Here is a 14,385-nt window from a genome sequence, read left to right on the forward strand (position 1 = left end):
CTCAATCTTCTAAACTCGAGGGAATGCAAGCCAGGTTTATGGAACCCGTCCTCTTAATTTAACCCTTTCAGCCCCGGGTGAACCTGCGCTGCACCCCCTCTAGGGCCAATTTATCTCTCCTGAAGTGCGGAGGACCAGGACTGAGCGCGGTGCTCGAGAGGGAGGTCAGACCAAGGCTCTGTACAACTGCCGCATCACTTGTGGAAAGTTTGTGTGTGTGAATGTTGGTCAGACACAGAGGCAGGGTTGGCTTACGAGGCCTGCCACAGGGACCTGGGGGCACTTGTGCATGAAACACAAAAGGATAGTATGCAGGTACAGCAAGTGATCAGGAAGGCCAATGGAATCTTGGCCTTTATTGCAAAGGGGATGGAGTATAAAAGCAGGGAAGTCTTGCTACAGCTATACAGGGCATTGGTGAGGCCACACCTGGAATACTGTGTGCAGTTTTTATCTCCTTATTTACGAAAGGATATACTTGCTTTGGAGGCAATTCAGAGAAAGTTCACTCGGTTGATTCCGGGGATGAGGGGGTTGACTTATGAGGAAAGGTTGAGTAGGTTGGACCTCTACTCATTGGAGTTCAGAAGATTAAGAGGTGATCTTATTGAAGCGTATAAGATTATAAGGTGGCTTGACAAGGTGGATGCAGAGAGGATGTTTCCACTGATGGGGGAGACTAGAACCAGGGAGCATAATCTTAGAATAAGGGGCCCCACAATTAAAACTGAGATGAGGAGAAATTTCTTTTCTCAGAGGGTTGTAAATCTGTGGAATTCGCTGCCTCAGAGAGCTGTGGAAACTGGGACATTGAATAAATTTAAGATAGAAATAGACAGTTTCTTAACTGATCAGGGGATAAGGGGTTATGGGGAGCGGGCGGGGAAGTGGACATGAGTCCATGATCGGATCAGCCATGATCGTATTAAATGGTGAAGCAGGCTCGAGGGGCTGTATGGCCTACTCCTGCTCTTATTTCTTATGTTCTTATGAATAACCTGCTGCCACTCGGGTACTGGGGCGCGCGTGCCAAGTGTCCCAGAAGAGGAGAGAGGGAAAGAAGGAAAACAGCTGAAGTTCTCGGTTGATCTCTAAGAAGGTTAGCTCCAGACTAACGCTCCAGTTCTGGACTCTGGGTTCACTCGCCTCATGTCCTTAATTTTTGAGACTTCGGTGTTCAGGCGGGTGAGCTGTGCCCTCAGTATCCAGAGCGTCACAGCGAACAGGACCGTATTGAACTGCGGAGAAAGCAAGCGGCAGCAAAATCATTTAAAACCATGAAGGAAGATCACGCCATAAACGCAGGTATATGCAAACCAGCGGTGCCATGGGACGTATTGTGATAGGACGTATCCAGACCCTCCCACTGAGTATTCTGGCAGTTACACAGAATCACTTCGCATTGACAGCACAGAAACAGGCCATTCGGCCCAACGGCGTAACATCACCTGTCATATGCACATGCTGTTTGTGGCCACCAGATGGTGTCATTGTTGGAGGCCACTGAGCAGCACATACATGGTGCTGCTCTGGTGTAAAAGGCCAGCCATTTTGTGAATCAGGCACTTTGGGCCAAAATAAAACAGAAGCAAGATTGTACCTTGCTTAGTTAAACAGTACTCAGTTTGAACCTTTATTGCATACATAACATCGCCCTTGCCTCAGCTCATCCGCTGCTGAAGCCCTCATCCATGCCTTTGCTACCTCTAGACTTGACTAATCCAACGCACTCCTGGCCGGCCTCCCACATTCCACCCTACATAAACAGGAGGTGATCCAAAACTCGGCTGTCCGTGTTCTAACTCGCACTAAGTCCCGCTCACCCATCACCCGCTGTGCTCGCTGACCTACACTGGCTTCCGGTTAAACAACGCCTCGATTTCAAAATTCTCATCCTGGTTTACAAATCCCTCCATGGCCCTCGCCCCTCCCCATCTCTGTAATCTCCTCCAGCCCCACAACCCCCCGAGATGTCTGCACTCCTCAAATTCTGCCCTCTTGAGCATCCCTGATTATAATCGCTCAACCATTGGTGGCTGTGCTTTAGAAACATAGAAACATAGAAAATGGGTGCAGGAGTAGGCCATTCGGCCCTTCTAGCCTGCACCGCCATTCAATGAGTTCATCGCTGAACATGCAACTTCAGTACCCCATTCCTGCTTTCTCACTATACCCCTTGATCCCCCGAGTAGTAAGGACTTCATCTAACTCCTTTTTGAATATATTTAGTGAATTGGCCTCAACAACTTTCTGTGGTAGAGAATTCCACAAGTTCACCACTCTCTGGGTGAAGAAATTCCTCCTCAACTCGGTCCTAAATGGCTTACCCCTTATCCTTAGACTGTGTCCCCTGGTTCTAGACTTCCCCAACATTGGGAACATTCTTCCTGCATCTAACCTGTCTAACCCTGTCAGAAATTTAAACGTTTCTATGAGGTCCCCTCTCATTCTTCTGAACTCCAGTGAATACAAGCCCAGTTGATCCAGTCTATTTTGATAGGTCAGTCCCACCATCCCGGGAATCAGTCTGGTGAACCTTCGCTGCACTCCCTCAATAGCAAGAATGTCCTTCCTCAGGTTAGGCGACCAAAACTGTACACAATACTCCAGGTGTGGCCTCACCAAGGCCCTGTACAACTGTAGCAACACCTCCCTGCCCCTGTACTCAAATCCCCTCGCTATGAAGGCCAACATGCCATTTGCTTTCTTAACCGCCTGCTGTACCTGCATGCCAACCTTCAATGACCGATGTACCATGACACCCAGGTCTCTTTGCACCTCCCCTTTTCCTAATCTGTCACCATTCAGATAATAGTCTGTCTCTCTGTTTTTACCACCAAAGTGGATAACCTCACATTTATCCACATTATACTTCATCTGCCATGCATTTGCCCACTCACCTAACCGATCCAAGTCGCTCTGCAGCCTCACAGCATCCTCCTCGCAGCTCACACTGCCACCCAACTTAGTGTCATCCGCAAATTTGGAGATACTACATTTAATCCCCTCTGTTGCCTGGGTCCAAAACTCTGGAACTCCCTGCCTAAAACTCTCCAACCTCTCTACATCTCTCTCCTCCTTCACCTACCTCTTTGACCAAGCTTTTGGTCACCTGCGATAATTTCTACTTATGTGGCTCAGTGTCAAATTTTTTACCTCATAATACTATTGTGAAGCGCCTTGCGATGTTTCACTGTGTTAAAGGCGCTATTTGAATTCAAGTTGTTATTGAATTCCCTACTGGATTTATTGATGACTATCTTATATTTATGGCCTCCACTGACTATTGCAATCTTGACTGTTCCAATGCTCTCCAAGTGATGTATGGTTCTAAAGCATACTCTGGGTAGAATCTCACTCTATCTAGCCCGTCCCAACCATCATGGGGGCAGTCACATTGAGTGCCACTGTGAAGGGTGCAGTATCAGGTCAACTAAACAGATGTGAGTGCAGGATCCAGCTTGAGGTGTGATGAGACAGTCCCACTCCGGTTTTATACACTTTTGCATGCCTCCACTGAACACTCCCTAAGGCCTCGAGACCCTGCCTAAAGCGTGGTGAATGGAATGGTCCAACCCTGCTTACCTCCTGACAGTAATTAAAACCAGGACATATTGTGACTGGAATCCTTGCAGCTCTGTCCGCTATATATTCCTCCCTTCACTGATTGAAGGCCTGATCCTTGTCCTCGTCCATCAACTCTTCCAAGACTTTGCCCCGTCCTACATGTCATGTATTCAACCAGCATTGTAACCCATGTATAATCTGACCTAAGTTGTACACTGTGAGAACAATGACCACTAGGTGGTGAACTTGTGGGAGACACTCCTAACCTAGACCTTCAGATATAAAAGGGGGAGCTCCACCCACTTCCAGCACTTGAGTGCTATGAAATAAAGGACAGGTCACAGACTGACCTTCTCTCAAGCATGGGCCTCATGTGCATTTATACTGTATAGTAAGGACGTATCAATGGCGACAAGAAACTGGGATTTAAACCACGCGAGCATGGCCACTAGCAATAACAGAGGCAGTCAGGGACGATCGACTGGCAAGGGACCTTTTGTTTCAAACAGCAGCTCATGCTGGAGGCGTGGAGGCACACACTCAGCTGGAGTTTGCAGAGGTGAGCAAAATACCTGCAGAAATTGCAGAAATGAACGCTGGGGGAAATCGCTGGAAGCTGAAGTTCAGCGAGTTCATGTGGAGCACGTATACAGTTCATACACCAGGACGCCACTGATAATGATGAAAGTGCTCCTCAATGGCATCCCAGTATCAATGGAGCTAGACATGGGGGCCAGCCAGTCCCTGATGGGTATCAAACAGTTCGAAAAGTTATGGGCGTCCAAGGCCAGGAGGCCAAAATTATCGCCGATTGACGCACAGCTACGGACTTACACAAAGCAGATCATTCCGGTGCTAGGCAGTGCCACGGTAGTCGTGACCCACAAAGATTCGGAGAACAAACTGCCACTCTGGATTGTCCCAGGGGACGGTCCCGCACTACTGGGGAGGAGTTGGCTTGCTGTCATGAACTGGAAATGGAGCGATGTCAATGCAATTTCCTCTGTGGAGCGAGTATCATGCTCACAGGTCCTGGACAAATTTGACTCATTATTTCAACCCGGCATTGGCACTTTCATGGGGGCCAAGGTAGTGATTCACATAAATCTGGACTCCAGGCCAGTACACCACAAGGCCAGAGCGGTGCTGTACGTGATGCGGGAAAAGATAGAAGGCAAATTGGACTGCCTGCTGAGGGAAGGCATCATCTCGCCAGTCGAATTCAAGGCGGATGGGTCGGTCAGGATATGTGGCGATTACAAGACCACCATCAATCGGGTGTCACTCCAAGACTAGTACCCGCTACCGAGAGCGGAGGACCTCTTTGCTATCCGGTGGCAAACTTTTTTCAAAATTGGACCTGACCTCAGCTTACATGACCCAGGAGCTGGCGAGTGAGTCAAAGAAGCTGACCACCATCACAACACACAAGGGGTTGTTTGAGTACAACAGATGTCCGCTCGGGATTCGCTCGGCCGCCACGATCTTCCAACAAAATATGGAAAGCCTCCTCAAGTCGATTCCAGGGACGGTGGTTTTTCAGGACGACATCCTCATCACGGGTCGCGATACTGAAGAACACCTCCACAACCTGGAGGAGGTGCTATGCAGACTGGACCGGGTAGGGCTGCGACTGAAAAAGGCGAAGTGCGTCTTCCTAGCTCCAGAGGTAGAATTCCTGGGGAGGAGGGTAGCAGCAGACGGGATCAGACCTACTGCGTCCAAGACGGAAGCGATCCAGAGAGCATCCAGACCCCGTAACATGACAGAGCTATGTTCATTCCTGAGGCTCCTGAACTATTTTGGTAACTTTCTTCCCAATTTGAGCACGCTGCTAGAGCCGCTACACGTGCTCCTACGCAAAGGTCACGAATGGGTCTGGGGGGACAGCCAGGAAAGGGCTTTTAATAGAGCATGCAATTTGTTATGTTCCAACAATCTGTTAACGCTATATGACCCATGTAAGAAACTTGTGTTAACGTGCGATGCATCGTCCTATAGTGTCGGGTGTGTGTTGCAGCATGTCAATGTCAAGGGTCAGTTACAGCCGGTAGCTTTTGCCTCCAGAAGTCTGTCCCAGGCAGAAAGGGGCTACGGGATGGGAGAAAAGGAGGTGCTCGCATGTGTATATGCGGTGAAGAAAATGCACCAGTACCTGTTTGGCAGGAAATTTGAGCTGGAGACAGATCACAAATCCCTAACGTCCCTTTTGGCCGACAACAAGGCCATAAATGCAAACGCATCGGCCCGCATACAGAGGTGGGCACTCATGTTAGCTGCCTATGACTACACAATTCGGCACAGACCGGGCACCGAAAACTGTGCCGATGCACTCAGCAGGCTCCCACTAGCCACCACTGAGGGGGCTACCGAGCATGCTGCTGAGATGGTCATGGCTGTTGAAGCTTTCGGAAGCGAAGGCTCACCCGTGACAGCCCGTCAGATTAAAGTCTGGACAAATAGAGACCTGCTATTGTCTCTAGTCAAGAAATGTGTCCTGAATGGGGACTGGGCAGCCACGTACAGGGCATGCCCTGAGGAATTTAAACCATTTTACAGGCGCAGGGATGAACTCTCGATTCAGGCCGATTGCCTACTGTGGGGAAACCGCGTAGTCATGCCCCAGGTGGGCAGAGAGGTGTTCATCAGAGAACTCCACAATGGGCACCCGGGCATTGTCACGATGAAGGCAATTGCCAGGTCACACATTTGGTGGCCAGGGATATACGCAAATCTTGAACTTTGTATTCGCAGGTGCAACACGTGTGCCCAGCTGGGCAATGCGCCCAGGGAAGCCCCTCTTAGCCCCTGGCCATGGCCCACCAAGCCTTGGTCACGCATCCATGTGGATTATGCAGGTCCTTTCATGGGGAAAATGTTTTTAGTTGTTGTAGACGCCTACTCCAAATGGATCGAATGTGACATTTTAAATTCAAGCACATCCTCTGCCACGGTAGAAAGTCTACGGGCAATGTTCGCCGCCCACGGTCTACCGGACATCTTGGTCAGCGACAATGGCCCGTGCTTCACAAGCACTGAATTCCAGGACTTCATGGCAGGCAATGGAATTAACCATGTTAGAACGGCACCGTTCAAGCCGGCCTCAAATGGGCAGGCAGAACGAGCAGTGCAGATAATCAAACAGGGGATGCTCAGAATCCAAGGGGGTTCCCTACAATGCCGCTTATCATGCCTCCTGTTGGCCTACAGATCCCGACCACACTCGCTCACAGGGGTTCCACCCGCAGAGCTGCTAATGAAAAGGACGCTCAAAACCCGGTTATCCCTTATACACCCCACCATGAAAGAAATTGTCGAGAGCAGGCGCCAGTCACAATATGACTACCATGACAGGAATGCGAGGGCGCGATGTATTGATGTAAATGACCCAGTTTTTGTCCTCAACTACGCTGCAGGGCCCAAATGGCTCGCAGGCACTGTGGTTGTCAAAGAGGGGAATAGGATTCTGGTAGTTAAACTTACCAATGGACAAATCTGCCGCAAACCTATGGATCAAACAAAAAGGAGATTCAGCAACCCCATAGAAGAAGCAGAGGAAGAACACGATGTAGAGTTCACTCCCCCACAGGTGACCGAACACAGGAACCAAGGGGAGGAGAGCCCAGTCACTGTGGGCAGTCCGGACAGGCCTGAGGCACTGCAAACAGCCCAACAACCGGAGCCCCAACTCAGGCGTTCTACAAGGGAGCGTAAACCACCAGAGAGACTTAACCTGTGATCCCAATAAGACTTTGGGGGGGGAGGTGATGTCATATATTCAACCAGCATTGTAACCCATGTATAATCTGACCTAAGTTGTACACTGTGAGAACAATGACCACTAGGTGGTGAACTTTTGGGAGACACTCCTAACCTGGACCTTCAGATATAAAAGAGGAAGCTCCACCCACTTCCACTTGAGTGCTATGAAATAAAGGACAGGTCACAGACTGACCTTCTCTCAAGCATGGGCCTCGTGTGCATTTATACTGTATAGTAAGGACGGATCACTACCTCTCCCAACCCTAACTGCCAGTTGTTGTTGTTCCGGACGACGGGAAAAGCCAATAGTGGGACGGCGTGCGTTGCAGGCCGGGAGGCCGCATTCGCGCGTCCGCTCGTCTTCTCGGCGACATTAGCTGGCAAGTTCTCGGTGGACCGGCACACACAGGGAGACCACGAGTAGGGCTTTCTTCAAACTTATTCATTCCTGGGATGTGGGCGTCACTGGCAAGGCCGGCATTTATTGGCCATCCCTAATTGCCCTCGAGAAGGTGACGGTGAGCCGCCTCATTTAGTGTCAGCCGTGGCTCAGTGGGCAGCACTCTCTCGCCTCTGAGTCAGAAGGTTGTGGGTTCAAGTCCCACTCCAGGGACTTGAGCACAAAAGAAATCTAGGCTGACGCTCCCAGTGCGGTGCTGAGGGAGTGCTGCACTGTCAGGGGTGCCGTCTTTCGGTTGAGTCGTTAAACAGAGGCCCTGTCTGCTCTCTCAGGTGGGCGTAAAAGATCCCACGACAGTATTTCAAAGAGCAGGGAAGTTATCCCCGCTGTCCTGGCCAATATTTATCTCTCACTCAGACATCACTAAAAACAGATTATCTGGTTGTTATCACATTCCTGTTTGTGGGAGCTTGCTGTGCACAAAGTGGCTGCCGCGTTACACTCCAAAACTACTTCATTGGCTGTAAAGCATTTTGAGACGTCCGGTGGTTGTGAAAGGCGCTATATAAATCCAAATCTTTCTTTCATATAACTGAGTGTCTCGCTGGGCCATTTCAGAGGGCAGTTAAGAGTCAACCACATTGCTGTGGGTCTGGAGTCACAAATTGGCCCAGACCGGGTAAGGACGGTAGATTTAATTCCGAATGGGCATCAGTGAACCCGATGGGTTTTAAAACAACAATCCAGTAGTTTTATGGTCACCATTACTGATACTAGCTTTCTGTAATCCAGATTTATTTTTAATTAACTAAATTTAAATTCCCCAGTTACTGTGGTGGGATTTGAACTCATGTCCCACAGATCATTAATTCAAGTCTCGGGATTATTAACCCAGTAACATAACCACTATACTACCGTACTCAATTATCATCAGCACCCCAGTGTGCGCTGTCCACTCTCTCTCTCTCTCTCTCTCTCTTCCTACCCCTTCCCCCTTCAATCCATCATTGATGGCGGAACATTAAAGCCTGTGGCTCCGCATTCCAGGGCGCTCTCTCTAAACCATACCTTCTTCCTTCGAAAGTCTCCGCAGAACCTACGGGGACCATATTAATCCTCCGCGCCTGTCGAGAACCCCGACGGGATTGGGTGCAACTCTGGTTTTACGCCCGGCCTGATTTTACTGCCCCATTGAAGTCAGCATTGGGGCGGGGTGTTAAACCGGCCAATCCCGAGGGCCTCCCACCCAGTGACTTAGGACAAAGTTACCCCCCTCCCCGATCTCTTTGCACCGCATCGTCGCCACCTCTCGTACCTCTTCCCCCGCCCCAGCACCACCTATCTGCTGAGTAGCTGCAAGATGGCGCTGTTACGTCAGCCAAAAAGGTTCGGGCTGAGCATAAAGTGGGCTTTGCTTGAGGAATCTCTGACCCTCGGTCCGAACAGCGGAATGATGACATAGTTACCAGAATCATTGCGCAGACTGGGCCAATGAAACTCCAGATAAATCCATGCTTGATCGTCAGCCAGCAGCTGCAACGTAACAGAGAGGACAGAATGTAAACTTGGTCAGGCACATTGTGGGGGCGTCCCTCTGTCTCGCTGCCTCACCCACTTCCCCAACATCTTCAACCTTGACCCTGTCTTTGAGTGCCACTTGAAGCTGCTCCTGACTCCTTGCCTGATTTCTGCCGTGGGATATCTGGTTACGTGAAAAGGGGCTGCTGAAATGCAAGCTCTACTCAACGATCTAAAGGTTCTGTACGTTATGGATAGCACTCTGAGCCCAGTCCGTGCTGACTGACCTCACACAGAAGCACTGTGGACGCGTGTGACAAGCATATAAGCACAGCGACCAACCCTTTCACTGGTTAATCTTTAATGTCGCATGCATCCGTACTCGCCGCAAACAGAAATGATTGAACAGGACGTGTATAAAGTGCCCAAAAGAAGAAAAAAAAGACTTGCATTTATATAGCGCCTTTCACGACCGCTGGACGTCTCAAAGCCTATACAGCCAAGTGTAGTCACTGTTATAAGCTCTCACAGAGTGATAATGGCCAGATAATCTGCCTTTATTGATGTTGATGGAGGGATAAATATTGGCCAGGATACCAGGGTTAACTCCCCCTGCTCTTTTTCGAAATAGTGCCGCGGGATCATTTGCGTCCTGAGAGGGCAGACGGGGCCTGGGTTTAACGACTCATCTGAAAGACGGCACCTCCGACAGTGCAGCACTGCACTGGAGTGTGACAGAGACTGTGGTTCTCGTATTGGACTTCCACTCATGTTAAGAGTGGAAGCAAGTCTTCCTCGATTCCGAGGGACTGCCCATGATGATGATGGCACTGGAGCGTCAGCCTCGATTTTTGAGCTCAGGTCGTGAAAGGCGCTATTTAAATGTAACTCTTTTCTTCTTGTTGGGGGTTTTCTCTGGTTTTTGCGGCTCTCCCAGGAGATCACATGGCAGTGGGGGAGGGGGAGGAAACAGGGGGTTCTGGGAGGGTGCAGGGTCTGGTCAGGATGCTCCAGCCATCAAGATGCGCTGCAGCAACTCGCCAAGGCTTCTTCAACAACACGTCCCAATCCAACCCCGCCATCTCCACCACTTGCCGGACTGCCTGGCCTTTTCCCGCCCGCCAATTCTGCACGTTACTTACCGCTGCGATCCGTAACCAGCGGGGTACGTTGCCGCGGATACGGTCACGATGGCGGCGGGCACTCCGTACCCAAACGGATACATGAACCATCGCATCACCCTGCGGCCCCAGGAGTCGCTGATTCTCTGGAGGTTTCGGACCATGAGGTGAAGGTGAATTCCTTCCACGCACATCCAAGCAAAGGCGGCGAGAAACAGGTAGTGCAAGCAACCCGCGATGATCCCACACGCAACCTGGAACAAAGAACACAAAATGAACACGGCCCCTTTGGCTCGCGCAATCTCACCCTCGCACACAAAACACCGGTTAGGCCGCAGCTGGAGTACTGCGTGCAGTTCTGGTCACCACATTACAGGAAGGACGTGATTGCACTGGAGAGGGTACAGAGGAGATTTACGAGGGTGTTGCCTGGACTGGAAAATTTTAGTTATGAGGAAAGATTGGATAGGCTAGGGTTGGTTTCTTCGGAACGGAGAAGGCTGAGGGGAGACCTTATTGGGGTGTATAAGATTTTTAATGGGCTAGATGGAGTGGATAGGAAGGACCTATTTCCCTTATCAGAGGAGTCAACAACCAGGGGCATAGATTTAAAGTAATTGGTAGGAAGTTTAGAGGGGATTTGAGGAAAAATGTCTTCACCCAGAGGGTGGTGGGGGTCTGGAACTCACTGCCTGAAAGGGTGGTAGAGGCAGAAACCCTCACCACATTTAAAAAGTATTTGTATGTGCACTTGAAGTGCCGTAACCTACAGGGCTACGGACCTAGAGCTGGAAAGTGGGATTAGGCTGGGTAGCTCTTTGTTGGTCGGCGCGGACACGATGGGCCGAATGGCCTCCTTCTGTGCTGTAAATTTCTATGATTCTACCATGGCAACCTTTATTGTCTTTACATCCATTTTAAGAGTGCCGTTATTTATTCTGGGGATATGGGCGTCGTTGGCAAGACCAGCATTTATTGCCCATCCCTAATTGCCCTTGAGAAAGTGGTGGTGAGCCGCCTTCTTGAACCGCTGCTGTCCGTGTGGTGAAGGTGCTCCCACAGTGCTGTTAGGGAGACGTTCCAGGATTTTGACCCAGCGACGATGAAGGAAAGGCCGATATATTTCCAAGTCAGGGTGGGTAGTGACTCGGAGGGGAACGTGGAGGTGGTGGTGCCAATGAAGTACTTTTGGAGTGTAATCACTGTTGTCCAAAAGGCATTTGACAAGTTGCCACATAAAAGGTTACTGCACAAGATAAAAGTTCACGGGGTTGGGGGTAATATATTAGCATGGATAGAGGATTGGCTAACTAACAGAAAACAGAGAGTCGAGATAAATGGTTCATTCTCTGGTTGGCAACCAGTAACTAGTGGGGTGCCGCAGGGATCAGTGCTGGGACCCCAACTATTTACAATCTATATTAACGACTTGGAAGAAGGGACTGAGTGTAACGTAGCCAAGTTTGCTGATGATACAAAGATGGGAGAAAAAGCAATGTGTGAGGAGGACACAAAAAATCTGCAAAAGGACATGGACAGGCTAAGTGAGTGGGCAAAAATTTGGCAGATGGAGTATAATGTTGGAAAGTGTGAGGTCATGTACTTTGGCAGAAAAAAAATCAAAGAGCAAGTTATTATTTAAATGGAGAAAGATTGCAAAGTGCTGCAGTGCAGCGGGACCTGGGGGTACTTGTGCATGAAACACAAAAGGTTAGAATGCAGGTACAGCAAGTGATCAGGAAGGCCGATAGAATCTTAGCCTTTATTGCAAAAGGGATGGAGTATAAAAGCAGGGAAGTCTTGCTATGGCTACACAGGGTATTGGTGAGGCCACACCTGGAATACTGCATGCAGTTTTAGTTTCCATATTTACGAAAGGATGTACTTGCTTTGGAGGCAGTTCAGAGGAGGTTCACTCGGTTGATTCTGGAGATGAGGGGGTTGACTTATGAAGAAAGGTTGAGGAGGTTGGGCCTCTACTCATTGGAATTCAGAAGAATGAGAGGTGATCTTATCGAGGGGGCTTGACAAGGTGGATGCAGAGAGGATGTTTCCACTGATGGGGGAGACTAGAACTAGAGGGCATGATCTTAGAATAAGGGGCCGCCCATTTAAATCTGAGATGAGAAGTAATTTCTTCTCTCAGAGGGTTGTAAATCTGTGGAATTCGCTGCCTCAGAGAGCTGTGGAAGCTGGGTCATTGAATAAATTTAAGACAGAAACAGACAGTTTCTTAAACGATAAGGGGATAAAGAATTATGGGGAGCGGGCAAGGAAGTGGAGCTGAGTCCATGATCAGATCAGTCATGATCGTATTAAATGGCAGAGCAGGCTCAAGGGGCCGTATGGCCTACTCCTGCTCCTATTTCTTATGTAATGTGGGAAACGCAGCAGCCAATTTGCACACTGCAAGCTCTCACAAATAGCAATATGATAATGACCAGATAATCTGTTGGATGAGGGATAAATATTGGCCAGGATACTGGGGAGAACTCCCCCGCTCTTCTTCGAAATAGTGCTATGTGATTTTTAAAGTCCACTAGAGGGGGCAGACGGGGCCTTGGTTTAACATCTCAACCAAAAGATAGCAGCTCTGACAGTGCAGCACTCCCTCAGCACTGCACTGGGAGTGTCAGCCTAGATTTATATGCTCAAGTTCCTGGAGTGAGATTTGAACCCACAACCTTCTGACTCAGAAGCAAGTGTGCCACCCCCTGAGCCACAATTGACATAATACCTGCAACAGCTTCAAAAAGTTCCCAGGAAGTGAGCTGGGCTGATCTCGGAACTGATTAACTGCGTTGTAAACGTTCTCCGACTATGCCCAGTGACCCAATTGGAATGAACGCCCAACCTCCTTGCTCAATGTGCCTCAACTCCAATTGGAGGGTGCATTCTGGGTCTCTTTTCTTTTAGAAAAAAAGAAGGCTGAGGGGTGATCTAATAGAGGTCTTTAAAATTGTGAAAGGTTTTGATAGAGTGGATACAGAGAGAGTGTTTCCACTTTTGCGGAAGACCAGAACTCGGGGTCATCAATATAAAATAATCCCAAGAAACCAATAGCGAATTCAGGAGAAACTTCTTTACCTAGAGCGTGGTGAGAATGTGGAACTTGCAACCACAGGGAGTGGTTGAAGCGAATAGTATCGATGCATTTAAGGAGAGGCTGGACAAGGGTGGGAGAGAGTAATCACTTTAATAGGGACTAAGGCATCAAAGGTGATATTGAGGTGGGATTGAGCAGATTGGTGGCTGAAGAAATTTTATTGTTAAAAGAGGGCCAAAGGTTGGACAGTTTTGAGTTGATAAGTGCAGTTGTAATAGAGTTTGGAGAGATTTTTTTTCCCGGGGCAGATGCAGAAGGAAGTGGGTTTGGATTGGGGAAGGGGGAATGTGGGTCGACAGTGATACAAGGAAATGGTCAGAGATGGCTTTATCTTTAATTGATACGATTGGAATAGAAAGGCCACGAGAGATTGCAAAGTCAAGGGGGTGGCCGTGGATATGGGTGGAGGAATTTACATGGAGGGAGAAGGGAATAGAGGGTTATGCTGATGGATTTAGATGAGGAAAGACGGGAGGAGGATCGAGTGGAGCATAAACGCCGGCATGGACTGGTTGGGCCGAATGGCCTGTTTCTGTGCCGTATATCCTGTGTAATTCACTGATCTGAGGGGAGCCCCTTTGTAAAGGAAGATTATTATACGACGTTCCGTTGTAATTGAATGGAACATATTTAGAAGGGCGTTGGTCATCCCGAGACCCTCTCACCTTATTGCTGGTTCTGTTAATTCCGATCAGGAAGAGTAGCTCGGCCAGGAACAGTGTGATGCACAGGTTGATATGGATGGTGGTGTTGTGGCTGGCAACTTGGGTGCAGAACAGGAAGGTGGCGATAGCGAGTCCCAAGCACACCAGCGACGTGATGATGCCGACAAACGTTATCACATTGAGGGGTTGATCCACATCATCCTGCCGTCAGCACATGGATACAAACGACAACCAATTGAAGTGAAT

At 49.2% G+C, this 14,385-nt stretch overlaps 1 protein-coding gene across 1 annotated transcript in view; it reads right to left on the reverse strand.

The window, feature by feature from the left end:
• The window catches only part of LOC139237771 (adhesion G protein-coupled receptor E3-like), a 63,996-nt gene that overhangs the window by 39,302 nt on the left and 10,309 nt on the right, over window positions 1–14,385 (reverse strand). The window contains exons 4-7 of the mRNA XM_070866955.1: window positions 14,140–14,340; window positions 10,393–10,622; window positions 9,196–9,262; window positions 1,147–1,238 (exon numbers count right to left, since the gene is read on the reverse strand). Coding sequence (XP_070723056.1) covers window positions 1,147–1,238; window positions 9,196–9,262; window positions 10,393–10,622; window positions 14,140–14,340 — 590 coding nt within the window. The remainder of the gene's footprint in view (window positions 1–1,146; window positions 1,239–9,195; window positions 9,263–10,392; window positions 10,623–14,139; window positions 14,341–14,385) is intronic.

The sequence above is a fragment of the Pristiophorus japonicus genome, chromosome 24 (genome assembly GCF_044704955.1).
Source record: "Pristiophorus japonicus isolate sPriJap1 chromosome 24, sPriJap1.hap1, whole genome shotgun sequence".
NCBI lineage: Eukaryota > Metazoa > Chordata > Chondrichthyes > Pristiophoridae > Pristiophorus > Pristiophorus japonicus.